The sequence below is a fragment of the Ornithorhynchus anatinus genome, chromosome 14, assembly GCF_004115215.2.
Source record: "Ornithorhynchus anatinus isolate Pmale09 chromosome 14, mOrnAna1.pri.v4, whole genome shotgun sequence".
NCBI classification, from domain to species: domain Eukaryota; kingdom Metazoa; phylum Chordata; class Mammalia; order Monotremata; family Ornithorhynchidae; genus Ornithorhynchus; species Ornithorhynchus anatinus.
Window position 1 is genome coordinate 292,522 of NC_041741.1, and position 27,946 is coordinate 320,467.

The 27,946-nt window shown below is 45.9% G+C and overlaps 1 protein-coding gene across 1 annotated transcript; it reads left to right on the forward strand.

The window, feature by feature from the left end:
- SGPP1 (sphingosine-1-phosphate phosphatase 1) lies at positions 1 to 27,932 on the forward strand. The gene is made up of 3 exons (XM_029078849.2): positions 1 to 663; positions 22,556 to 22,645; positions 23,881 to 27,932. The coding sequence occupies exons 1-3, from the start codon at positions 1 to 3 to the stop codon at positions 24,430 to 24,432; spliced, it is 1,305 nt and encodes a 434-aa protein (XP_028934682.1). The 3' UTR covers positions 24,433 to 27,932.
- Positions 27,933 to 27,946: the final 14 nt, after the last annotated feature.

Genomic DNA, 27,946 nt, shown 5'->3' on the forward strand with positions numbered 1-27,946 from the left:
ATGCCCCGGGCCCAGCGGCTGGCCCGGCTCCTCGCCCACCTGCAGGACCCGCAGAGCGTCGCCCGTTTCCAGCGCCTGTGCGGGGTGGACGAGCCGCCCGGCTGGGCGGGGGCGCGGCGGCGGACGGGGGATCTCCACCACCACCACCACCACCACCACCACCACGACGAGGAGGAGGAGAAGGAGCGGCGGGAGGCGGCCGGCGGCGGCGGCGGCGGCGACGCGGCCCCCAACGGGCAGAAGCCCGGGCGGTCCTCGGGCCCCGGAGCGGCCGAGCCCCGCGCCCGGGGGCCGCGGCGCAACTCCCTGACGGAGGAGGAGGCGGCGGAGGGGGGGATGCACGGCGTGCGGAACTGGCTGCTCTACTACCTGTTCTGCTTGGGCACCGAGCTGGGCAACGAGCTCTTCTACATCACCTTCTTCCCCTTCTGGATCTGGAACCTGGACGCCCTGGTGGGGCGCAGGCTGGTGGTCATCTGGGTGGTGGTCATGTACGTCGGCCAGTGCACCAAGGACATCGTCCGCTGGCCCCGGCCCGCCTCCCCGCCCGTCGTCAAGCTGGAGCTCTTCTACAACTCCGAGTACAGCATGCCCTCCACCCACGCCATGTCCGGGACGGCCATCCCCCTCTCCCTCGTCCTCCTCACCTACGGACGCTGGCAGGTAACACCTCTGCCCTTCACCCCAACCCCCTCCTCCTCCTCCTCCTCCTCCTCCTCCTCAATGGTGGTATTTGTTAAACGCTTACTCTGTGCAAAGCACTGTTCTAAGCGCTGGGGGGATACAGAGTCATCACATTGTCCCACCTGGGGCTCACAGTTTTAATCCCCCCTCCTCCTCCTCAGTGGTGGTATTTGGTAAACGCTTACTCTGTGCAAAGCACTGTTCTGAGCGCTGGGGGGATACAGGGTGATCACATTGTCCCACCTGGGGCTCACAGTTTTAATCCCCATTTTACAGATGAGGTAGCTGAGGCACAGAGAAGTGAAGTGACTTGCCCACAGTCACACAGCTGACAAGGGGCAGAGCCGGGAGTCGAACCCATGACCTCTGACTCCCAAGCCCAGGCTCTTTCCACTGAGCCACGCTGCTTCCCCCTTCTTCTCCTCCTTCTCCTCCTTCTCCTTCTCCTTCTCCTCCTTCTCCTCCTTCTCCTTCTCCTCCTTTTTCTCCTTCTCCTCCTTTTTCTCCTTCTCCTCCTTCTCCTCTTTTTTCTCCTTCTCCTCCTCCTCCTCCTCCCAGGGCTCCTGTCTGCCCAGAAGCATGCGGAGAAAATAATGGAAAAAAAAATCATCATCATCATCAGTATTTCTCCTCTAAAAGACTCACCAACGGCAACGCTGGCGATTGCGCTTAAACTCCCCCCCCCTTAGAGAAGCAGCGTGGTTCAGTGGCAAGAGCCCGGGCTTGGGAGTCCGAGGTCATGGGTTCGAATCCCAGCTCTGCCGCTTGTCAGCTGGGTGACCATGGGCAAGTCACTTCACTTCTCTGGGCCTCAGTTACCTCAGCTGTAAAATGGGGATGAAGACTGAGAGCCCCGCGTCGGACAACCTGATGACCTTGTATTTCCCCCAGCGCTTAGAACGGTGCTTGGCACATAGTAAGCGCTTAACAAATACCAACATTATTATTGACCCTGTATCTCCCCCAGCGCTTAGAACAGTGCTCTGCACATAGTAAGCACTTAACAAATACCAACATTATTATTCCAGAGCTTCCCGCAGTGCTGGCCACCGTCAGGCACTGTTTTCACAAAGATTAAATTGTCAGGAGGAGATGATGAGAGCGGGCCTTAAAATAATAAACCCACAGTTCTTTGCCCGAGCACAGAAAATGGTCCAAGGACAGCACGGTTGGGGGGATAATGGTTAGTTAACTCCTTGCCCCCCTTCCGCTCCCCAGTTTCTGGACCCTGGTTGAGTTCTTACAAAGAAAAGCACCAAGTAAATCATTCCGGCACTCTTTAGCCAACAGTCAGTTTTCCCCCGGAACATGGGGCCCACACTTTGGCAAACTTCACGGATTCAGAGAACTGACAGCACCAAAAATCGTTCATTTCTGAGACTTACTATTTAGAATAGAGTGGATTTAAAATGTAATCATTTGGACGAGCGTGTCTGGCTGACTATAATTTAGGATAATGCCGCACTTGTCAGAGTAATGGAACCCCTGACAGATAATACTGTACTGTAGGATTGTTCGTGTGCCGGTGGGGGAGAAATAAGGTGTGGTTGCTAATTTGCTGGTAGGCAGAATGCAGTAACCTTCATGGGATCATTCAACAATTAGGGTTATTTCCTGAGCTACTACTAGGTTAATGTTGAAATATTTGTGCAATTTGGAGTTAAAGTTCTCCTTGATCTCTGGTTGGAATGGACTAAACGGCTGCGTATCATTTAAGGAACCCGATTTGAGGTTCAATTGAAGTAATGGGCAAAAGGTGAAAGGCTATTGGGTTTTAGCTCAAGAGTGAAATTCAACTCCCCCATCTGGGCCCTGTAGTTTATGTTGACTCGCTTGGCAAGTATGAGGGCCCTTTTGGCAAGAGAGACTTGTCTCCCACTAGGTAATTTCATTTCCATCTGATTGGCTCTGTTCTTTTTGGTTTTACTCCGAGTCCTTCGAAAGATTAAGGCTCACTCCACATTTTTGACGGGAGGGAGACTCCAACTTCGTCACTTTTAGCAGGCTTATCTCTGTCACAGAAAAAGAAAGGACATTTGTACAAGGCTCTGACTTACGCCTGGGTGGAAGTCACCTTAATTACATCTATGAAAAAGAGTATCGCATTTACCAGGCAATTCAGCCCATTCATAGCTCCCTCAGGAATAAAACACAGGGTTGGAGGGTGGTCTGCAATTTAAAGGATTGTAGATGGTAAGTAAGCTTGCTGGGGGCAGAGAACATGTCTACCAACCCTCTTTTACTGTACTCTCCCAAGCGCTTAGTACAGTGTTCTGCACACTAAGTGCTCAGTAAATACCACTGATTGACCGAGAAAATGTGATCTAAGAATAGTTGTGGTATCTTTTAAACACTTACTATGAGCCAAATGCTTTACTAAGCACTGGGATGATCAGGTCAGACACGGTCCCTTGTCCCATATGGGTTTCCCAATCTAAAGAGGAGGGTGCACCCTCCTATTCAGTACCCATTTTACAGATGTGGAATCCGAGGCACAGAAAAGTGACTTGCCTAAGGAGGCGAGTGACAGAGCCGGGATTAGAACCCAGGTTCTCTGATTCCCAGGCCACGCCGCGATGTACTAACCTTTGCCTGCCTCAGTGAAAACATAAGCCAAAGTCTCTCCCCAGTGGTGGGGGCACAGAGGAGGTGGGGTGACTTGTACGTGTGGAAGCTGCCTGGCACCAACGGCTGGGGAGAAGTGGCCTACAGCTCTTAGGGAGGAAAAGGGGAGAGCCCGACAGCCAAAACTGAGCCAAGCTGGGGGTAATAATAATGGTATTTGTTAAGCGCTTACTATATGTAAAGCGCTGGGGTAGATACATGGTAATCAGGTTGTCCCATGTGGGGGTCACAGTCTTAATCCCCATTTTACAGATGAGGTAACTAAGGCCTAGAGAAGTGAAGTGACTTGCTCAGAGTCAGACAGCTGACAAGTAGAGCTGGGATTAGAACCCACGACCTCTGACTCCCAAGCCCGGGCTCTTTCCCATAAACCACGCTGCTTCTCATCACACTTGGGAGGAGCTTCACTCAGCTGAGCTACTCCCAGCCCCTCACAGTAAATCCAGTCTCCAATTGGCCCCACCCCAAACCCACCACCCTGGTCACCATCTGTCTGTCTCCTGCTGCTCCTCTAATCAGATGTTCAGAACCAACCGATTTACCCCCTTTCTGCAGTGGGTTAGTAGATCTGTTCCAAGGAACAGCAAGGGGTCAGAGCTGCCCAGGTCACAAGTACCTGCAGTGGTGGGAACTTGTAAATTTGGTCAGTTGGATGAGGAAAGATGTCAAGTTCAATCCCATTTTGAAGCAGAGGAAATGCCTGCTGGTTTGGGGCTGTGCAAATAAAGGGTGTGCGACTCGCTACAGTCAATACAAGGAAGGTTAGTTTATTCAGTAGTATTTATTGAGCGCTTAGAAGTTACTTCAAGTTTACCAAGTAAGAGAGATGGCAAATGAAAACCAAAGCACAAAGCTAATCTAGAGGCAACCTGCAGGCCTTCTGGCCGAGCAGAACAGAAGCCACCATGTGCTGCCATGTGGGAGAGACTGAGAGCCCACAGCCAACACGGCCTGCAGCCATTGAGGAAGTCCTTGCAGGACAACTTCCTGGGCACAGAGAGCAACCCCAGGCCTTTTCTTCAGGCAGGGCTAGCGCTGCTCGCTCTGATGTATTTATCTATGTGTGTGTGTGTATATATATATATATGTAATAATGTTGGTATTTGTTAAGTGCTTACGATGTGCAGAGCACTGTTCTAAGCGCTGGGGTAGATACAGGGTAATCAGGTTGTCTCACGTGAGGCTCACAGTCTTCATCCCCATTTTACAGATGAGGTAACTGAGGCACAGAGAAATGAAGTGACTTGCCCACAGGCACACAGCTGCCAAGTGGCAGATCTGGGATTCGAACCCATGACCTCTGACTCCCAAGCCCATGCTCTTTCCACTTAGCCACGCTGCTTCTCCTACATATATATATATATATCTGTGTATGTATCTATGATTCTATGTATCTATTTTCATGGTATTAATGCCTGTCTACTTGTTTTGTTTTGTTGTCTGTCTCCCCCTTCTGGACTGTGAGCCTGTTGTTGGGTAGGGATGGTCTCTACCTCTTGCCAAACTGTACTTTCCAAGCGCTTAGTACAGTGCCCCGCACATAGTAAACGCTCAATAAATATGAATGAAGGAATGATGGCCGAGATCCCCCCCACCCTGCCCAGGCGCTGGGGCATGACTCACCCGAGGGCGGGTCTGGTCCCAGGGGGTTCTCATCACAGAGCTAAGCATGTAGGACAGCGGAATGGTTGTCGACAAGTTCTCCTGGCATGGGGGAAGGAGAAGTTGCAGCAGGGTAGCCGATGGGCAGCTAGAATCGGCTGCTTGCTTCTCTTGAAACTTACTCAGAAGAAAAGTATGCCGATTACTGCCAGAAGTCATTTTACTTTATTTTGTTTGGGAGCGAGGCATCTTTACAGCTAAGATGAGATGCCTTTAGCCTAGTTGACTTTTTCTGGATGAAGAGCCTTCCTGGAGCACAAGTTTTGCTTGAGTAGCCTCTGCAGTGTGGGGAACCCCGCAAAAGAGAAGGCTCCCAGTAAGCACTTCCACCCCCGCCCCTATTTCCCCTTTCTGCAAGCCCTGCGGGCTCAGCCTAGGGCTCTTTTTGTTGAGTGTGGAGGCTCGTTCTTCTCGCCTGAGGTCTCGGGTTTGAAACTTCAGCTCCTAGGCATCATCATCATTAGGGAAGCAGCGCGGCTCAGTGGAAAGAGCCTGGGCTTCAGAGTCAGGGGTCATGGGTTCAAGTCCCGGCTCTGCCACTTGGCAGCTGGGTGACTGTGGGCAAGTCACATACCTTCTCTGTGCCTGTTACCTCATCTGTAAAATGGGGATTAACTGTGAGCCTCACATGGGACGACCTGATTACCCTGTATCTACCCCAGCGCTTAGAACAGTGCTATGCATATAGTAAGCGCTTAACAAATACCAACATTATTATTATTATTATCTAGAAAGAACTGGCACAGTCATGTCGATTTACTGGCTCTTTAAACCACTCACTGACCCTCATCACCATCACAAATATTTATCCAACTCCCACGGTGGATATGGTGGTCCCTGCCTCCCAGGAGTCGACAGGCTTCACAGTAGTGGGCAAAAGCCTTAGCTTATCGGCCCGCGAAGCCTGAGAGTGCCCTAAAAATGGTTCCTGAGCTCTTTAGAGACTCCTGGGCAAACTGTGCCAAAATGACTGTCCTGCCTGTTGGCTCTCTGTCTGATTTGACCACATAGAGACTCTAAATTCCTTGTGAGAGAGGGTTGTGTCTACCAACTGCATTACATCGTACTCTCCCGAGTGCTTAGTTTAGTGCTCTGCACACAGTAAGTGCTCAGTAAATACCACTGTTTGATGGGTGTAAGGTTGGGGAAGAGCAGAGGTGGTGGCTCTAGTGGGCAAGATTATTAGCCTGAATTAAGATGCTGGGTGCCACCAAGTCTTCCCTCTGCCCCCTTTCATTTTCCTCCCTTCCTTCTCTCCATCCCCATCTCCGAAAGGAAACTAAAATCACCACCCTCGGTGTTCAGAGGCCATGGGAATGTCCCTAAGCACCTCTTAGGGACCTACGTCGGTTGGGCTATATCTCTGTGGTCTGTGCTGACCCTGTTTGTTCCAAAGTTTCCAAGCGAGCACTTGTGTTGTTTGTGGGCTCGCCAGGTGGAGAGTCTGGGCACTCTAAGGTGCACCCTGACATAAAAAGGGAACAAATCAATCACACGACACTCTCTGACAACGATCCAAAGAAGTGTGCAGTCCTTTATGTATCTCTGCTTCTCACCAGCTGAGGGAACATCACAAAGCTTTTGGTGTCAGAAATAGGGACATTTCTATTTCTTCTTTCTGCTTCCCTCAATTTGAGAGTGGGGAGACACTGGGAGAGATGTGAGTTTGCAGACCACCAACACCTCTCCTGCTGAGGAACCCTTGGGGTTTTGAAGCAAAGCCTTCCCCGATTCTTCCCTTCGGCCTCCTCTCGCACTCAAGTATGTCTGTCTCCTCTCCATTAGCATGAAGACTTCAGAACTTGTCTTTAATGAGGGGGAACGACCAATTTTGCTTCAATTATACCACCAGCAGTGTTCAACAGAACAGCAAGGATTGCCCAAACGCTACCCCAGTGACAAGTCTTTGCTTAATGGGAAGTGTTTTCCGGGGAGGGATGCAGTGCTCTGTAGAGCAATTCACCCCTGCGAGCTATCGACCCCTCCCAGACCCACCACCTGGCTGTACCCCACTCTTGTCTTGCCCATCTCTGCCCCCGTTCCTTCCCCCAAATCTTCCTGACCTCAAACTGCCCCACCTTCAAAGTCCTCCTAAGATCCCACTTCCAACAAACCTTCCAGGTTTGATGGTCAGCCCTCCAGCCGATTTCTCACAGGGCTGGGATATTTCTTCCCTTTAATAATCTTATCAGTGGTCTCTTTGTTCTTACCTATTGATTTATGCCCATCCCCAGGACTTGAGTTTATATGGGTATGTGATTGAACATTCAATTTTATTTATTTTAATTCCACCATTTGAAAATATCTCTATGCCTGTCTTCCCCGTTAGAGTGTAAGCTCCTTTTGGGCAGAGAATGTGCCTTGTGTTTCAGTTGCACTTCCCAGGTGCTCAATAGAGTGCATTGCCTGTCCTAGATGCTTAATGAAGACCATTACTCCTATTAATAATAATAATGTTGGTATTTGTTAAGCGCTTACTACGTGCCGAGCACTGTTCTAAGCGCTGGGGTAGACATAGGGGAATCAGGTTGTCCCATGTGGGGCTCACAGCCTTAATCCCCATTTTACAGATGAGGGAACTGAGGCACAGAGAAGTTAAGTGACTTGCCCACAGTCACACAGCCGACAAGTGGCAGAGCTGGGATTCGAACTCATGAGCCCTGACTCCAAAGCCCGTGCTCTTTCCACTGAGCCACGCTGCTTCTCCGATTTCTCCCATTTATTACTATTAAATGGGAAGGAGTAAGTATCCCAGCCATGTGAGAATCAGGTGTCCTACTAACTTGAGGGATTTTTTAGCTTTTTTTTTTCATTTTATTTGGATTTTTGTCTAGAAGGTTCCTGGAGTATTGCTAGACAATTGTCTCCCCAATTTATAAAGTCTCACTCTTTAGTTGGAGGAACTACCTATTTTGCTTCAATTACTCCTTGACAGTGTTCAAAGGAATAGCAATCATCACTTTCTGGACACGGGAAAAAGGTCTCCAAGGTGACCTTTAGTATTTCCTGCTTATTTCAAATGCCAGCAGTCCTTAAAAGGATTAATATTTTTATGGTAATAATACTACTAGCTATGGTATTTGTTATAAACACTTACTATATATCAGGCACTGTACTAAATGCTGGGGTTAGATACAAACTAATCAGGTTAGACACAGTGCCTGTCCCACTTGGGGCTCACAGTCTTACTCCCCCACTTTACAGATGAGAAATAAAGTGTCTTGTCCATGGTCACACAGCAGACAAATGGTGGAGCCAGAATTAGAACCCAGGTCCTCCTGACTCCCAGGTCCATGCTCTGCCCACCACGCCACACTGCTTCTCTACTTGTTAAGCATTTCACATGTGCCAAGCAGTGTATCAAGCACTGGGGTAGATACAAGATAATCAGCTTGGACATAGTCCCTGGGAGAGAGTAGGATTTAATCTCTTTTTTTATAGATGAGGTACCTGAGGCACAGAGAAGTTGTGACTTGCCCAAAGTCATAAGGCAGACAAGTGGCGGAGCCAGAATTAGAACCTAGGTCACTCCCAAGCCCATGCACTTTCCAGGAGGCTATACTCTTTACCTGTCAGGAAATCACTGTCATTGCCTGAAAGTCTCTGATCAATCTCTCAACCCTTAACCCCCCAACCCCTTGGTGTGTCCCATCCTACAGCCTCTTCAGCATTCCCTAAGCACTTGGGTATACCACCCGTCCTCCATTAACTCCCAAGGAGTTAGATACATGTCATTAGACTCTGTTGGTTCCCTTACCTGTAATTTTTAATGTCTCACTCCCACTAGATTGTAAGATTCTTGAGGGCAGGGATTTTGTCCACCTACTCTTTTGTATTATGCAAGCTCTGAGCAGAGTAAGTACTCAGTAAATACTGTTGATTGGATGGGTTGGTAATACAAGAGGATATTTTCTTGCAAACAACCTCTCAGAGGACTACAAGAGAGAGTTTGAAGATGACATTTTGGAAAAAAAAAAAAAGAAACAACACTTTAGGTACAGAAACTGCCTTTCTTTTGCAGAGGATTTTTGTCTCACCCTGTAGTGGAAAATGGTTCAGCTAAAAACCACATTTCTTAGAGTGGAGTCTGCAGAAGGGTAAGTGGTTCTGAGAGCTCTCCAGATGGACTGATCTTGAACAACCTTCCGGTGGTCAGCCAATCAATCCCTTTTAGGCCCTGCCTCCCACCTCGGACCCACTACTCCAGGATCTCCAGCTCCAATCCCTCCCGTCCCCTCCCTTTCCCTTCCCTCCTCCTTTTCTCCCGACCTCCCTCCACGGCAGCGCTTAGGATGCAGAATGCATCCTTGCTCCCCATTGCTGATTTCCTTCCTCTCCTAGGTAAGCTCCTGCACTTGTTCCCTCCGTCCTCTGCCTCAGCCGCTCTGCTCTGTCCCAGAAGGGGAAAGCAGGGGTTGCTGCTTCTGACTCTCTCCCCACTGCCCCCCTTTATTTGGGGAGAGTAAGAGAACTGTTTAGTTCAATAACTGAAGGAAATGACCTGATAAGTTTCCGTCAGGGTGTGCTTTGAAAAGATTAGATACTAGTAACTGAAATGTTCAACTGTTCGTGTGATTTGTTCTAAGTTGGACTAGTTTTAATTTATGGTAAAAAATGACTTTTTTTAAAAATTTTGGACAAAAGTTTTGAAAAACTCACCCCAACTTAAATGATAAAACTGCTAGCAGGACTTCATGGGCTGTAATTTAATAAAGGTCCCAAGAGCATTTACACATACAGTATACTGTGGTCAAAGATTAATTGTTTTATTTTTAATAAAACACTTCCATTCTGCAAAGGCCTTGAATGCATTGATACCAATCCCAAAGGTCTGAAGGATAAATTCTTCATTAATGAAAAAGTTGGAATGTAGGAATTCCGCCTAGCAAGGAGCTTAGTTATGAATGACTTCGGTTAGAAAGGTAAACGGCCCATGGTTCCACTTTAAAAGCTTGGCAGATTCGATTTCTTTGTTCCTTTCGTCATTCATTAGCATTTACTGAGTAACTCCTGAGTGCTAGGCACTGTTCTCACCCTGTTCTTGATTCTGCCTCTTGCTATGACAATTTTCCTGGAGCTTCAGAGACACCATCCTTAATTGCCATAATCATTGCCTGTTATTTATTGTACACCTACTGTGTGTAATAGTAGGCGCCTGAAGAGTACAATAAAAATAAAGAAGTGGCCCCTGCTCTTGTGCAACTTCTGATGTAATGGGAGAGCCAGCAGCGAGACCATCCTTGTTCATCACACCGTTTAGTCTCAAGACTGAACTGTGGGAACAAACTCAGTGTCTTAACCACAGATGCTCCCAAGTAGTGTAATGGCCATGCTTGCAGATTCACCAAACGGGATGAGGACCCGAACCTGGAAAGGGAGCTTCAAACACAGGAGAGTTCTCTTTGGCAGGCTGCATCTGGTTGAGAGGGAAGTGTTTGTTGCTATCTAAACAGTAGCAGTAATAGTATTTCTTAGGCACTTAAACTGTGTGCAGAGCATACACCTGGAGAGAATACACCAGTAGGAATTGGATAGGGTCCTTGTTCCTCAAGGGGCTTACAATTACAATTCTAACAAGCCCAGGTACTGTGCAACTTACTGGAATATTTGATAACTGAAAAATTAGCCATCAGCACCTAACTTCTATATTTAACTCAGGCTTCCATATGAGCCACTCACCTTTAGCTCCTTAGACTTAACCCATGGATCATTCTTTCTGCCTCATGGTTTTCTTCACTCCGCTTTCCTGTGCCTTAGTCTTTTGAATAAAATCATTTAGAATTTTCACTCAGAATCAAACAATATTTTCTTCTTGTTAAGTATAGCTATGTCACAGACAATACATGCAATTTAGGAAGAATTTTGTTTCCCAGACACTGGGCTTTGTTTTTAACCCTTAGGGCAGCAGGAGCCAGCCGTGGTTAAGAAAAGGAATTAACTTATTCCAGGGCTTAAATTATGAGGCAGAAAGGTTGAAGTGCAGTGTGGGAAAGGGCTTCTACCAGATCTCTCTTTCGGGAGAGGTGTTTAGTAAACCACACCGATCCTTGCCTGTTTTCCTCCATATTTCCCCAGGGGTGCAATTGGGAAATGGTGGACCAGGTTAATGTTTTAAACAGAAAAATGGAAGCTATCACCTTTAAACTTTTCTTCCTTTCCTTTTTAAAAAATAAATGTCAACTCCATATGAAATGAAGTTGATTGTGGTTCACAATAACCATTTTTTTTACGCCCCCACAGCAATGCTAGGTCATTTAGAGGGCCAAAGGTCACAGTGAAGACAGTGAAGGAGCTGGAATTGGAACCTAGATCCTATGACTCCCAGGCCCATGCACTTTCCAGTTAGTGTGCTGAACCTGAAAGGGATAGCTCTTACCCTGTACCAGACTCAAGGTGACTTTCCTATTTCCAGAGCTGAACATAGTCTTGTGACTCGATCATAAGTGATAGTTGTTGGTTCATGCTAGGTGAAGAGGGGAGAGAGTTTGAACTTCAGGTTTGCTCTTCTCATGAGTACTGCCAGAGAAAATGTTGAGGTGGTGCTTTATTCCTTCTTTGAGAACCAAATGCAGCAGTAAAGGGAAATAGGTGGCCAGGAGAGCTGGAGAAGCAGGATGATTCTGGAATATGATCTATGAAAAAATATTCCCGAGGTGCACAACAAGATACCCAGAAGATGTGAAGACAAACCATGCACTTCTGTTGCCCTACGAGATTAGCACTACCACCTGTGAATATTGAGCGCTTACTGTGCGCAGAAACCTGTACTAAGTGGTTGAGTATACTGAAGCAGAATTGGTAGACACGCTCCCTGCCTGCAACGAGCTTACGGTCTATAGGGGGATACAGATGTTAATATAAACTACAGATATGTACCTAAGTGCCAAGGACTGAGGGAGGGGTGAATAAGGGTGCAAATCCAAGTGCAAGGGTGATGCAGAAGGGAGTGAGGGTAGAAGAAATGAGAGCTTAGGGAAGGCCTCTTGGAGGAGATGTCTTCAGTAATTCTTCAAAGGGGGAAGAGGCATTGTCGGATATGAAGAGGGAGAGTACTCTAGGCCAGAGCCAGGATGTGGGTGAAAAGTCAATGAGTTATCTTAATCATGGTATTTACTGAGCATTTCCTGTGTGCAGGCACTGTACTAAGCACTTGGGACTACAATGTAACAGTTGGTAGACATATTCCCTGCCCACAATGAGCTTACAGTCCATTTATGCTAAGAGCCCTGAATTTATCCCTTCGTACCTCTTGCATGCATTGTCTGGGAGGGTGGTGAGGTGAGGCAGGGACACTTCATATGTAGGGAAAGAGGTCAGAAGCCAGAGAAAAAGGGCCAAGAGGGTGCTTAGGATTAGGATTCCAGCAGTGGGTTACCTACTGACCCTAGGCTAGAACTGGAAGAAGTATTTTTTCAGGGGGAAAAAAAAGGTAAAAAAAAAAGTTATGAATACTACAAGGTCTCTGGTAATTTGTGTCACGCACATCCCATGAGCAGAACGGCAAACAGTTGGCAATGTAAGTATGGAGGGATTCTTTGTAGAACTGGGAGTTCACGGGGTATCACATGGGCGAGAGATTCCCCCCATCTCCCCCACCCCAGTTTTTTAAATTATAGGCTGGCACAGAGTTCTGTGTTATAGGTGACAAAATGCCTCAGAAGAACCCACTGAAAGAATGGGAAAGAGGAGAATAAAGAGTCAGGAGGAAGATAGCGTGCAGCTTACTAAATTAAATAACTGGACACCCAGAAAGTGGAGCCCAGAAATTAATGTTTTCTTTTGTTGTCTGTCTCCCCCTTTTAGACTGTGAGCCCATTGTTGGGCAGGGATTATCTCTATCTGTTGCTGAATTGTACATTCCAAGCGCTTAGTACTGTGCTCTGCACATAGTAAGTGCTCAATAAATATGATTAAATGAATGAATGAATGAATGAAAGAGAGGATGTGTTGGCCAAGGACCTGTTAAAACATAGAGAAACCAGAGCCTGGGAAAGGGGAAAAGTTACTTTTAATCTAATTCCCTTCTGAGTTTTCTTTCCCAGCACTTAGTACAGTGCTCTGCACACAGTGAGCACTTAATAAATACTATTATTATCATTACTATTAAACCAGCAAAAACTCCCAGGAATTGGATACCAGAGCACAGAGGGAAATGGGTAAAGAAAGCTTTTGGAACAACAGAAAAAACAAAATATTCAGTGGGAGAAATAAAGGATCCTGTGGAATCAGTCAGTTGTATTTATTGAGCACTTATTGTGTACAGAGCACTGTATTACTACTAATAATGAGTGTATTTTTTAAGCACTTACTGTCTGCCAGGCACTTGATTGAGTGCTAGGGTGGATGCAAGCCAATCAGGTTGGATACAGTCTGTGTCCCACATGGCCCTCACAGTCTTTAATCCCCATTTTACAGATGAGGTGACTGAGGCCGAGAGAAGTCAAGTGACTTGTCCAAGCTCTCAGAGCAGACAAGTGGCGGAGCTGAGATTAGAATGCAGGCCCTTCCGACTCCTAGGCCCACGGTCGATCCACAAGACCACGGTGCTTCTGCACTTAGGAGAGTACAACAGGGTTTAGGCACATTCCCTGCCCACAAGGAGCTTACAGTGTAAAGGCCGAGGCAGACAGAAATATAAACAAACTGTGGATATGTACATAAGTGTCATGGGGCTGAGGATGGGAGACTATCAACTGCTTAAACGATGCAGATCCAAATGCAGAGAAGACACAGAAAGGAGAGGAAGATGAGGAAAAATGAGCTTAGTCGAGGAAGGCCTCTTGGAGGATATGTGATCTTAATAAGGATTTGAAGGTGGGAAGAATGGTGGTCTGGAGTATATGGAGAGGAAGAGCATTCCAGGCCAGAGGGAGGATGTGGGAAAGGGGCTGGTGGTGAGCTAGACAAGATGGAGGCATAGTGAGTAAGCTGGTGCTAGAGGAGTGAAGCGTGCATGCTGGGCTGTAGTAGTATTCATTCATTCAATCGTATTTATTGAGCGCTTACTATGTGCAGAGCACTGTACTAAGTTCTTGGAATGGACAATTTGGCAACAGATAGAGACAGTCCTTGCCCAATGACGGGCCGAGTTGATTGAGTAAAGCCAATAAAGTGCTTCAAAGGTGTGCTGATGAGTGCACATAAAATAGGGAACTATGTAATTTGCAAAAATTAACCGTCTGAAAAAAGACCTTTTCTCAAGTAAGCTTGATTCAGCTGTAGAAGTTTGGCCTTCTTTCTAGAACTTGATTCTTTTTGCAGAGTTCTAGCCGTTGTGCATATGCTCATGACTGAGGACCTTTACTGGCTGGGGGGCCACTGACAAAATCATTAAAAAATCAATTTTCTGGATGAAATCGCAGTTCCACATAAAACTTCTTCGAGTCCTTATGTGATCGGATAACTTCATTTTAAAGCCATTTTACAATATTCACTTACTTTTAGAAAGGGGAGCCATAAAAAAAAGTTACAGTGCCCTCAGTAACCATCTCAGAGAAGCAGTGTGGCTCAGTGGAAAGAGCACGGGCTTGGGAGTCAGAGGTCATGAGTTTGAATCCCGGCTCTGCCACTTGTCAGCTGTGTGACTGTGGGCAAGTCACTTAACTTCTCTGTGCCTCATTTACCTCATCTGTCAAATGGGGATTAACTGTGAGCCTCACGTGGGACAACCTGATTACCCTGTATCTACCCCAGCGCTTAGAACAGTGCTCGGCACATAGTAAGCACTTAACAAATACCAACATTATTATTATTATTATCTCAGCAAATTATTTGTAAAAGTGCTGGTGTACAACAAGCAGGAATCGGGCCACATGTTTAGTTCATATGACCAATAAGCCAGAACCAAAGTGTGGTACCCTCTGGTCAAAACACACGCTGAGCACTGCCCAGGGCACGGGCTTCTCCTTATGCGTCGAGTCCAGATCTTGGATCCGGCAAACCTTCTCGACAGATGCTCCTTAACTAGTCACCAAGGACCCAAGGTCCGCAGCTTAGGCACCAGGCACTATAGTGGTAAAGGTCAAGCCGTAGTCAGAAATCATTAGGGTCTGAAAAAAGTCCTAACAAGATAGATAAGGCTCTTTTCAAAACAAACAAAATGGGAGATTATGAAATCACATTGAAAGAGGAACCCTATGACTTTAATGGGTTTGTGAGTGGCCAAGAAGATAGACCCAATGATGTGGTAAGTGCTTTAAGCACTTGATATTCACCCCACCCTTAGCAGTTATATACATATCTGTAGTTTATTTTCACTTCTGTCACCCCCTCTTGACTTGTAAGCTCCTTGTGGACTGGGAACTTGTCTACCAACGGGGTTATACTGTCCTCACCCAAGCACTTTAATACACTGCTCAGCACAGTGTAGCACCCCAAAATACCACTGACTGATTGATCATAAAAACAGAAGACAAGTGTTATGCGAGTCTCAAACAGTGCAGCATGGATCTTGGGGTGAAGCAAGGGCGAGATAGTTTGCTGCTGCCTAATAATGTTGGCATTTGTTAAACGCTTACTATGTGCAGAGCACCGTTCTAAGCCCTGGGGAAGATACAAGGTAATCAGGTTGTCCTACGTGAGGCTCACAGTCTTGATCCCCATTTTACAGATGAGGTAACTGAGGCACAGAGAAGTTAAGTGACTTGCCCACAGTCACACAGCTGACAAGTAGCAGAGCTGGCATTCGAACCCGTGACCTCCGACTCCCGAGCCCAGGCTCATTCCACTGAGCCACGCTGCTGAATCGAGTCCTCCTCAGATGATGTATTTGACACCTCTCTCCCTCTCTGTCCGTGCTGATGTCACAAAATTTTCCATCTGAAGCTCTCATTTTCCCTTTGCATCCTCATTCCTTTACTTTGAAATGAAGAAACTCATTCCCCAAGGAGATGTGAATCCACTTTACTTGTGGTTTCAGGTAGCAGCTATAGTATTTAGTATTTATTAAGCTAGGCATTAAACTAAGCGCTTGTAAAAGTATAAGCAAACTTCCACCAAGAGCTTATGCTCTATCCAGAGAGACAGACCTAAAAAGATCTGCAAATCAGGTGAACACACATTTATACCCAAGTGCTAAGGGTGGAAATCAATAGATACGTGACTGCTAGTGGGGGTTATTGAGTTGATACCCTAGGGTGTTGGGAATTGACTGTAGTCAGATTTCATTAGAGGGGAACAGCTTTTCAGATTGGACATAACCCATGCTCCCCATTCCAGCCCACTTATCATTCTGTGAAAATGTAACGTAAAAATCCAAGAGTCTGGATTGTTGTCCTGGCAACACAGAAAAGCTTCTTTGAAAATATCTGCCCAGAAATTGGCCTGCCACTAAAGTTAGCATGAGATGACGGGTGAATCGATCAAATAGTGGTATTCACTGAGCACTCCCTGTGCGCAGAGCACTTTCCCAAGTACTTGGAAGAGTCCAATACACTAGGATTGGAAGACATGATTCCCTGCCCACAAGGAGCTGAGGCCCTGATCCCCAAAATCATCCCAGAGCTGACCCCAGGGAGCCAGCGGGAACCGGGACTGCTCCTCCAGGCAGCAGCTCAGACCCTGCGGTGTCCCAGCTGAGGTTTCTGCAGCTCCCTGAGGCTTTGGGGAGGAAAGGCCCTCCCTCCCTCCCTCCCTCCCTCCCTCCCTCCCTTCCTTCCTTCCTTCCTTCCTTCCTTCCTTCCTTCCTTCCTTCCTTCCTTCCTCCCTTCCTTCCTTCCTCCCTCCCTCCCTCCCTCCCTCCAGGAATGGGGTGTGCGGAGGGACACCTGTTCGGGCTCTGTGTGTGAGGCCCCAAGTTCTCTGGCGTGGGTGACCCGAGGCTTCGGCAGCGAGGGCCCTTGTCAGGGAACTGGACAGTGCCGGTGCAAACCGACCTTCCGCTCTCCCGTTTCTTGGGTCGATTTATGCTTGCAATTCTCTGCTTTGAAAAACTCACCCCTCTTCTTAATGTCCCCGTGGAACATTCTTAAAACGGGGAAATTGAAATGCAGTGTTGCTCAGGGAAAAAACAGAAAAATGGGTCAGGTACCAGAAGTAGAGTTAGGCAAGTTTTGCAAAGCAGAGAATTGGATGTTCAAAGCATGAGTAAGCTTGGTTTTTGGCAGTGCACTGTAATCCGGCCCCAAAAGACTTCTGTTACTGTGGTGACTGTCTTGGTCTTTGGGGTTTCTTGTTGTTGTGGTGGTTTGGTTTTTGTTTTTTTTCCCAGACACTGATTTATTTTTCTGCATATATTCCTTACTCTTTTGTAAATAAATTGCTCACACTTGTAGTTGCAACATATAGTACAGACTATTTAAAATAATGAGGGTGTTTTCCCACTTACTTTAATGGTACCGGTTTTCCAAAATTGTGCCGAAACAAAGGTGCTAGAAGCTCAAATCACCCTTTATAAAAGTACACCCTTTCACAGAGTACAGGATCTTGTGGCAATTATAACAGTATTTGTGGTATTTAAGTACTCTGTGCTATGTGCCAAGCACTGTACTAAGCACATATGTCCATCTTCTAAGGACATAGAAGATAATCAGGTCAGACACAGACCCTGTCCTATGTTGGGCTCACAGTCTAAGTGGGAGGAAGAACAGATTTCAAATCTCCATTTTACAGATGAGGAAAGTGAAGCCCAAGGTCATCCAGTGGTCAAGTGGTAGAACTGGGATTAAAAGTCAGGTCCTCTAACTCCTGGCCTGTTTTCTTTCTACTAGGCCATGCTACTTCCAGGGATGGAGTATTGCAAAGGATTGAAGTTTATTTTGCTATTTTTTCCAATAAAAATAAGATGATAAAATAATTTAGTTTAAGAAAGTTATTAGAAATAGAAAATAAATCCATACCAGGAAGATAACTTTCATAGTTAAATCTGTTTTAAAGTCTCTCAAACATTGTAAATAGATATTTTGAGGGGTTTGCCAAAATATGCAATGGCATTCTAGTTAGAATCTAATTTTAATAGAATGAATGTTGTGAAATTTATTTTTCTACCCAAGAAAATTAGCTGGACTGCCTCATTTAATTGGGATAAAAGGTAACCTTTTACAGTGGCTCGAGTTGCACTGCGAGAGCTTGGGCCCATGTTCTCTGGTTTTTCATTTCTAGTCATGCCTCAGAGACTTAGCTGAACTCATGACAATCAGTACTCTTATGAAGATAAGACGGGGGCTTCGGGCTGAACAAAATCTAGGTTTTTAAGATCTTAATTGAAGACCCACCATTGAATGAACTGGTTGGAATTCAGTTCCTTTACTTCAAAGGGCGAAGGAATGGAGTTGATCTTGTTTGAAAAAATGCAGGTCAGACTTTGGGTCGGCTGATCACGCCCGATAACTGACCACTGGCCACTCCTATCGCACAACTACCCTTACCTAGAACAATGTGTATTCTTCAAAGGAATCTTGGATTTTGAATGGAAAGGGAGACAGATTTTTCATTTTCCAGTTCTGAGCCAGTGAGTCCTATATGGGGCAGGAACTGTGTCTAATCTGGAGGATATCTTGTATCTACCCCGACATTTAGTAGTGTTTAGCATATAATAAGTAAGCCCTTCAAAGAAACCATAACTAGTTCCAGGTTTCCATTATCCCAAATTCCATTCATTTTTCTTGCTATCAGTAAGTATCAAATATATAAAAGTGCAGGGTTCAGTATCTAGGTAGTTCTCAAGACTGATTTGTAAAGGGCCTTTTTATCTGAATAGCTGTTCTATTGATTATATTTGGAACTCTCTACCCTGTAAGCTCACTGTGGGCAGGGAACGTATCTGCCAACTCGGTTATATTGTACTCCTCCAAGCACATAATACAGTGCTCTGCAAACAGTAAGCGCTCAGTAAATGTGATTGATTAACACAATTCAAATGACTTTAAAGACTGGGAATTTATGGATTTTATCATAACTATTTGCATAAGTGATGTGCTAGTAAAGACATCACTTTTCTTGGTAAAGTTACCAAGTTAGTTTTGAGGTATGAAGAACTGTAAGTCTCTCATTCTCAACTTGTTGAGAGTGGTAAGCAAGTTCTTTTGGGTGGTGGGTTGAAACTGCAGTTGTGTATGACTGGGAGAGAGCCGTGGTCCTAAATGTTGCCAAGTTTGAAACTGCATGTGAAGCAGGGAGTCCAATAGGAACTAAATTTGGGTATTTTGCACAAAAGCAGATAGAATGTTTGCCTTTGACATCATCAATGCCTTTATGTTCCCTTCAGAGATGACAACTTTATCTGGCCTGAAAGGTCCACTTGGTTTCCATTATCCAACCCTGGGTCTTTTTTTTTTTTGAGGTTTCAATGGTACAGTATAGGTGATATTCTTCACCTTGAATCTTGCTGTAAAGTTTTATCATCAGACTTGTATGGAAAAATGCTGAGCCGATGGAAACTAACATCCCAAAACACAAGTCACTTGAGAGACTGGAAAATTCCCCCGAACGGAAAACTAAGGAGAAAAGGTCAAATAGTCAAGCATTCACTGACCCCGATGAATTGGGCTGAAAATAAAACATGAAGATGTGTAGCCCGGTCCTCTCGGGACTACTGTGGAAAAGATCCAAAGGGGTGGGCTCTGTCAGGAGGCAGCAAAAAGAAGGAATCCTTTCCCTATGTGGAAAGGTGCAAGGGGGAGCCCAGGCCACCTGGCTGACGACACCACCTCCTCCTGAGAAGGGATGTCGATTGAAGACTTGTCGAGACTTCCCTTCCGCGGAGTGACTGATTTCACCACCTCGCCTAAACAGCCAATCTGGAGGACAGCCGTATTAAGATAACGCTGGGGAACGGTCTCATGGATTCTGCCAAAATGTGCTTATGAGTCATTGTTGAGAGAGCGCATCCTCTACTTTGATGAATTGCCATTACACATGGGGCACGTTCTAAATACAGAATGGAACACATTCAAAACAGTCTTCCCTGTTACCTGTTAAAGTTACCTGAGAGATTCCAATTAGCCTTTCCCTCAACCCGATGTCCTTTTTCTCTAAAATCTTAAATCTACTCCCAGCTTCTCCTAATACATTCCACAGAATATTATGATGCCGAGCAGCTTCTTTTGTTTTACTTTTAAATCGATTAGTGTAAAAAGATTGAAACCCTAAACTGCTTCAGTTGTTATCCAGACAGTATTGGATCTTATATCAGTCAGGCAACGGCAACATCAGAGAGCGATGGGTATACCCATGTTTTTTAGTGGGAGTCACTGTGGTGTTCAAACTACCACTCCAGAGTACACTGCCCAAATGAGCTAACGGAGGAGAACCCTGTGGAGGCTCAGGATGGGAGCCTGGAGCTTGGTGAGGCGTGGTGGTGGGATGTTGCCGTGTGGAGACCCAAGATGGCAACACGGAGCTTGGTTGGGCGTGGTGGTGGAACAGGGCCCGTGAAGGTCCAGGATGGCAGCATGGAGCTTGGGTGTGAAGGTCCAGGATGGCAGGTTCAAAGGGACTGCGGAAATGCCATTGAACTTAACGTTTCCCGAGCGTGACCAGAGGCTGGCGTGGCAATTGGGATATCGGGGTTGCCAATGCCTGGCCCAAGTCAGATAGAAAAATGAATGAAGAAAGAATAGTGAACAGCCTCTATCACTAAAATTAACTGTGAAACATGCTGGTTTTAGTAACGTAGCTTCTAAGCTGTTGATTGAAAAGTAGTAAGCCACATGTGTTTGCATTAAATTAAAATGTTGGTTTAACTTAGTTATCCATTTCATTTCAATAGCCCTTGATGGTGACATTGTTTTTTTCCAAAGAGGACAAAACCAGAAAAGTTCCCCAACGAACTTCCTTACCCTACTAATAAATGCCCCACTACTGGGGCCTCAGAGTCCACCACAGAAGATTCAAGCTCTAGAACTGGGAAAATTGATTGTCTGTAAAATGTTAAGTGTGAATCAGTTAATGATAGTTACTGTCTTTATTGTCTTATACCTTCCCAAGCGCAGAGTGCTCAGTACACAGCAAGCGCTCAGTAAATACCATCAATTGATGGATGGCTTGTGCATGCACACCCACGGTTTCCAACCATGCAGCCCAATCTATCCAGAAAAGCTCACTGTTTGGAAGAACGGTCACTAATTCTGCCAGTGTTCTACCCAAAGCACATAGTGAAAACATGGGTTACGGGAGAACCGAACGTTGCTTAGTGGTTAGAGCTCAAGCCTGGAAGACAGAAAAGCCTGGGTTTCAATCCCAGCTTTGCCACTTGCCTGCTGGGTGACTTTAGGCAATCGTATTTATTGAGCACTTATGCTTACTGTAGTAAGCATTTGGGAGACTATGGTATAACAGACACATTCCCTACCCACATTGAGCTTCCAGTCTAGAGTGGGGGGGGCAGACATTAATATAAATAAATGAATTACAGATGTGTACATGAGTGCTGTGGGGCTGGAAGCGGGGGGTGAATAAAGGGAGCCTGTCAGGATGACGCAGAAGGGAGTTGAAGAACAGGAAAAGAGGGCTAAGTAAGGAAAGTCCTCTTGGAGGAGACGTGCCTTTGGCAAGGATTTGAAGAAATGGGGGAGAGTAATTGTCCGTCAGATCTGAGGAGGGAGAGCGTTCCAGGCCAGAGGCAGGATGTGGGTGAGAGGCAGCGCGAGTTAAGGACAAGTCACTTCACTTCTCTATACCTCAGTTACCTTATTTGTAAAATGGGGATTAAGCCTATGAGCCCCATGTGGGACATGGACTGTGTCTAACCTGATTAGCTTTTATCTACCCCAGCACATGGAACAGTGCTTGGCACATAGCATTTAACAAATACCATATAAAAAATACACCTGTCTATTGCCCCTGGCAGGATTACTTAGTCTTCAGTTTAGTTGATTTTTTTTCCTCCTCATTCTCTCTCCTGGTAGTAATAATGGGATCACTAAGGCTCCAGAAATTCCTCCTTGCCCCTTCCTCTCCCCCGCCCCTCCTCGCCCCTCCCTCCATCCTCCTGCCATCTTTGCCGGGAGTCTGGTGGTGTTTGTCAGCCTGGTGCACGCCTAGATAGGGAAAAGAGCCAAGACCCTGACCTCATCCTTGGTCCCCGGTCTTGTTGGCTTTTGGCTCCTCCCCAGGGAACTGGAGGAGGGGAGGCCAATGCTCCCACTCAGTAGAAACAGTGTGTTGGCTTGAGCTCCAGCTGTCAATCCTTCCTCTGGGCTCACCGGTGGACTGGGAGGGGCCCAGGAGGCCAGCGAGGAGACCCTAGGCCCAAGAAGAGGTCAGGGCCGTGACCCTGCCCTGCCATTTCCCCTTTCTGTAATTTATTTTAATGCCTATCTCTCCCTCTAAACTGTAGCCTCCTTGTGGACAGGGATCGGGTCTACCAACTCTATTGTATTATACTCTCCCAAGCACCCGTACAGTGCTCTGCACATAGTAAGGGCTCAGAAATACAATTGATTCTTCGAGGATAGTTTTAAACATGAGAGTATTTTAGATTTTGAGCCCCCAAGGGGCAGGGTCAATGTGTATTTCTCACCTGTGTATTCTCTCCCAGTGCTTACTAAAGTGCTTGGCACATAGTAACAAATATCAATATTATCATCATCACTATTTTAGAGTCTAATGTGAATTGTTTTAAGGTTTTTATTATTATTATTTTTAGTATCCACTTGTGTATGGGCTGATTCTCGCTGCCTGCTGGTGTTCGCTGGTTTGCCTGAGTCGAATTTACATGGGAATGCACTCCATTCTGGTAAGGAAGCCTTGCCCATTTCTCTTCCCACTCGCTGACGGGTAACTTTCCAATGGCTAAAATGTCCCTAAATTTTCTATTTTTGAAAATGTGAGCATCAGAACTATTTGCCAAGATATTTACTCAAGGAATAAACTTTTTTTCCCCTCATCACTATTAATTCTGCTGGGGTCTGGGAAGAGCCGGGGTGGTTTGGTCAGTTGTTTGGAAGTTGGATCGTTTCCTGGCTGCTTCCACTGATGGATAAACCCATCTCCCCTTTGGGCCTCCCGCCCCGTCCAGGCAGAGTAAACGTAACCATGTGTGCGTGTGTGCGGCAAGTGAGCCCCAATCCAGCGAGGGCCAGGGGCGGGGCTGCCCGGGAGGTGCCCCGGGGCCAGTTGGCACAGCAGATAGGACAAGCTCCCCTGTCCTCTGCCCCACCCCTGACCCTGACGCTCTCCGGCCGCTCGGGCTTGACGCTGAACAAGGCCCTCCAGGGTCAAGTGTCTAGTTGGGCCCACTTCAGGCTGTGCTCTCAACTGAAGCATCTCCGGGCATTTTTCGCTTGGCTTGGAAAAAGCATTAGCCTCTGGGGGTTGCCTCGCTTTGTCCTTGCAGAACTAAAGGAATCGGTGTGCTAGACCACCACTGTGTCCCTCTTCAAAGCACTATTAAGGTCACATCTCCTCCAAGAGGCCTTCCCCGATGAAGCCCTCTTTTCCCCAGCTCGCTCTCCCTTCTGTGTCGACTGTGTACTTGGATCTGTGACCTTTGGACATGTGATATTCACCCCGCTGTCAACCCCACAGCGCTTCTGTACTTATCTTTATAGATTGTGAATTACTTATTCATATTACTCTCCGTCTCCCCATCTAGACTGTCGGCTTGTTATAGGCAGAGAACGTGTCTGCTCATTCTGTACTGTACTCCTCTCTCAAGCAGTCAGTACAGTGCTCTGCACTTAATAAGCGTTCAATACATACCATTGATGGATCACAGGAATTCGTAAAAGTAATTCCCTTTCTTGGCTTCTCCACTCAAGGCTTGATAGGTACCAGCACTCAGTACAGTGCTCTGCCCGCAGCAGGCGCTCGGGAAATATAATGGGTGGATTTCACTCTCCTCTTGAGAGTTTTCTTCACGTTTATAATACCCTTGTGCTTTGGAGCTGAAGATGGTCTTGTGAATTGGTTAAGGGGACAAAAAGCCTTCGGACTAAAGGACTCTGTTCTTCCTTCCTTCTTTATCCTTAGGACATTATCGCTGGCTTCCTGTACGCCATTGCCATCTTAGCCGTCTTCTACCCATTTGTAGACTTGATCGATACCTTCAACCAGACGCACCAGTATGCTCCGTTGATTATCATCAGCTTCCACTTGGCCCTGGGGATCTTTTCCTTCACCCTGGACACATGGAGCACTTCCCGGGGCGACACGGCAGAGATCCTGGGCAGCGGGGCCGGGATCGCCTGTGGGGCTCACGTGACTCGCAGCCTGGGCCTGATGCTCGATCCTGCCCCGGAAAAGCTGCCCTTCGCCTTTCCCCCCGCCTCGGGGGCTCTGCTGGGAAAAGCCATATTGAGGATTCTGCTGGGAATGGTGTTTGTGCTGATGATGCGAGTGGCGATGAAGAGGGTCACCATTCCTCTGGCCTGTAAGATCTCTGGCATACCGGGCGATGATGTCCGAAAAGCCAGGCAGCACATGGAAGTGGAACTCCCCTACCGTTATGTTACCTACGGGATGGTTGGCTTCTCCATCACCTTTCTGGTTCCCTTCCTGTTTGTGGTCATTGGGCTCTCTTGATGGAGCCGGTTGTGTAGGATGTGGAGGCTGACCAGGAGGCAGGAAGGCAGTCGAAAAGCCACTCTACCTTTGGGAGCTAGGATTGAGCAAGAAGTTTTTCTTATAGGATAATCGATAGCAGTAGTGCATATTTTGTTGCATAACCCCGGTATTGTTTTGGGGGAGAGCGGAGGAAGCCTGAACGTCGCATAAGTGCCATGTTCGGGGTGGGTTTTTTGACCATGAGATTAAAATTCGATGCCCATATACATATATAAATATACATATATATATTTTTAGATGTATAACCTATATCTAATGTACATTATGTATTCAGATATCGAGGACCTAAGTCTGAAAAACTGTGGGTGTGTATACACAAATCATTTTTCCAGTAATGTTATCGATAGCCAGTCAGAAAATTTCATGCATCAAGAGTATGATTCCTAATTTAAACGGAATGAATATGTAGCCACGTAAGTGTGTTCTGTCACCCCTCAACGTCCCCCATCTCATGCTACACCCAGGGTGGTACCCGGAATGCATTTCTGATGGACCAAATTTGCAAGAAAATCAACTTTGAAATTCCACGCCCATATTTTTCAGTTCTGTGCCTAGTGTAAAATTCCTTGGTTTGCAGTGGTTCTGGAGATCAGTAGAATGGATTCAGGTACTGTATTTTACAAATGCTCGAGAACTGTGCCTTTCTGTTGCTAAATGAAGATGTACCATGTCTATTGTGATAGAGAAACAGGACTGCTGTGTTTATCGGAAATCATTACATTAGGGCAGTACTTTTAAAGTATGTCCAGATAGCTTTGCCAGTGGAAAAAAGCAGCATTTTCATCTTGATTTGATGTTTAAATTGACAGGGATGGGCTGAAGCATCGCCCTGATCTCTTGACAACTAATGGATAGGAGTTCACTCTTGCCGGTGTTTTTTCTTATGTGCATTGAAAGTTGGGGGAAGAAGATATATATTTTTTGTCAATTGCCTTCCTGGTTTATATTGCAAATAAATATTTACAGTAAATGGACATGTAATGGAAAGTTCCTAGCTGGGACAAGGCATCTGACTGTGGCTTCATTTTGTAACATTCTTACAGACTGCTTCAAAAGGACTGGAGTTGAAAGTGTTAGTCTTTTCGATCCATTCATTAAAATGCCTGAGACAAAATGCTGAAGTCAAAGTGTATGGCTTGATGAAGATGATTATACGAAACCAGTTTTGCAAACAGATTATTTACCAGCAGTTTTAGAGCCTGATATTTTTAACTTTGCATTCTTCTCTCTGTGTCACTTTAGATGCAGGTTTAGAAAATGAACTGTGATTAAGGGAGAGTGACGTTCATTTTCTTACCCTGTCTGACTTTGAATAGAGAAATGTTGCTTCGGCTAAACATTGGAATAAAGTATGGATAACTAGGGCATTTAGGGTAGTTGATTTTTTTCCCCTCATCAGACAGGTGCAAATTGGCTGCAGTTGGCAGCCCTGAGGGAATTTGGCCAATAATTAAACCATCAATCAGTAGTATTTATGGAGCACTTATTCTGACAAAGCATTGTTCTAAGCACCGGGGAGGGTACATAGAACAAAATCGGTAGACAGGTTGTTCTCTGCCCCCAGAAAGCTTGCAGTCTACAGAGAGAGACAGAAAATTTAATTAATTTCTAGATATGTTCAGGAAGGCTGCGTAGAAGCCATGAAAATCTGCATTTAAAAGGGAATATTTTCCACCTTGAGGTGTCTGTTGTGCCACTAAATTTTATTACCAGTTAAAAGGATTTTCATTCGCAGATAGGAGGTTCAGTTTTATTGGAGTTTTTTGACTTTCATTTTGTGCCCTACTTATTATGATTCCTACTACTGTAATTATGAGCTTTGCTCTAACTGTACTTCAGAATCAAAGTCAGATTCTAAGATGAAAGTTTTCTCCCCGAAGAGACTTGAAAGCACAATTCCGTACAGGTTCTGAGCAAGCCACTCTAAGTCTCAGGCCGTGAGTGGTTTTTTTCTCTGCTGCCATTTGTAGCTCATCCAAGATTAAAGCTTTGGTTTTAGTAACCGTGGGAAGAGCAAGAGGTTCCTAAGGGAGCCTGCTGGACTCTTCCCTTAACAATGGCCTAAAAGTACAAGTCGAATGAAAGATGACTGAGTCACTCAAAGGCAATTCTGCATGAAAAGAAATGATTCCCATTTGGTTGGCAGCCAGGGTTAGAGGAAACCTACATCGTATTGTTTCTGTTTAGTGCCCCGCCAACTGTCAGTCAATCGAAATAAAATAATCCCATGAGATATAAAAGGATACTACAGTATTGGGGCCTGGGGGGGAAGCCACACTGGGGCGAAATACCCAGAAGTGAGTCTTTCTACGGCTAGGAAGATATTGAGGTTCACCCTCCTGTCAAATTTTGGTTCTTTAGAAAGCTGTACTTGCACTTCAGAGTTTAAAATTCTGTGCTTCCTGCCTGGCACTGCCGGTGCCACAGAAACCTGGAGTCAGAGGCAGACGTGAAGCGCAGCTACACAAAGGAGGTAGCTTCATCAACATCATCATCAGTGGTATTTATTGAGTGCTTACTCTGTCCAGAGGTGAGGAGGGAGCCAAGTGGGTAGCGGGTGCCGAGAAATCTGGGCTCCTTTCCTGGACTTGGTCCCGGTTACTTTCTCGCTGCCACGTTCATAAGGTATGAAAGGGACTGCTGTGACTCGAGGGCAATGTCACATCAAATATCGTGGATGTCACAACATGAACCGGTGGACCGTAACCGAGGTTCAACGAGTTTCAACATCACGGGTAACAGAGTGCAGACGGCAATTAGTCAATCATTAGAAATGAGGATATGCAGAGCCCGGGACTGAAACTCGGGAGAGTGCCATAGGGTTAGAAGATGCGATCCCCACCCTCAGAGAGCTTACAGTTTAGCAGAGGAGATGGACACGGGATCAATTGAGGACAGAGGAAAGAGGAGAAATTGATAAGAAGGTGACTAAGTGCTTGGACTGTAGCGTGTAAGAGTCTATATGAGCCGCAGAAGTGCTTTGGGTGGGAGGTTCCGAACGTGGACGTGTTACGTTGATAAACTTGCAACTTTTTTGTGGATGTGAATATTTTCAGAAAGAAGAGATATAATAATTATCCCTGGAAGTAACTTGATCTTTTTTCTTTGGTGTACACCAATACCTGTCGTTATTGTTATTCTTGTTAGATATAAGGGTAAAAGCACTTGGTCCAGGTGAGCTTTTTTTTATTTTTATTTTTTTTTTACCAAAAGAGGAAAAAAATAAATAGAGTTTTATAGCGGTGGTAGATCGTCCACAAGCTTTCCTGTTGTAGAGGACATTTGAGAGGGATCATGTAACTTCTCTGAGGCAGAAGGAAATGTTGTAAATAGTCCAATTTACAAGGCTGAAAATTTTATCTCCAGTTTTTCATTTTAAGTTTACAATGATTATTAATACATTTTAAACCTAATCCTTAGCTGATGCTGAAATAAAATGTGAATAGCATTTTGGAAAATGATCTCGTCTTTG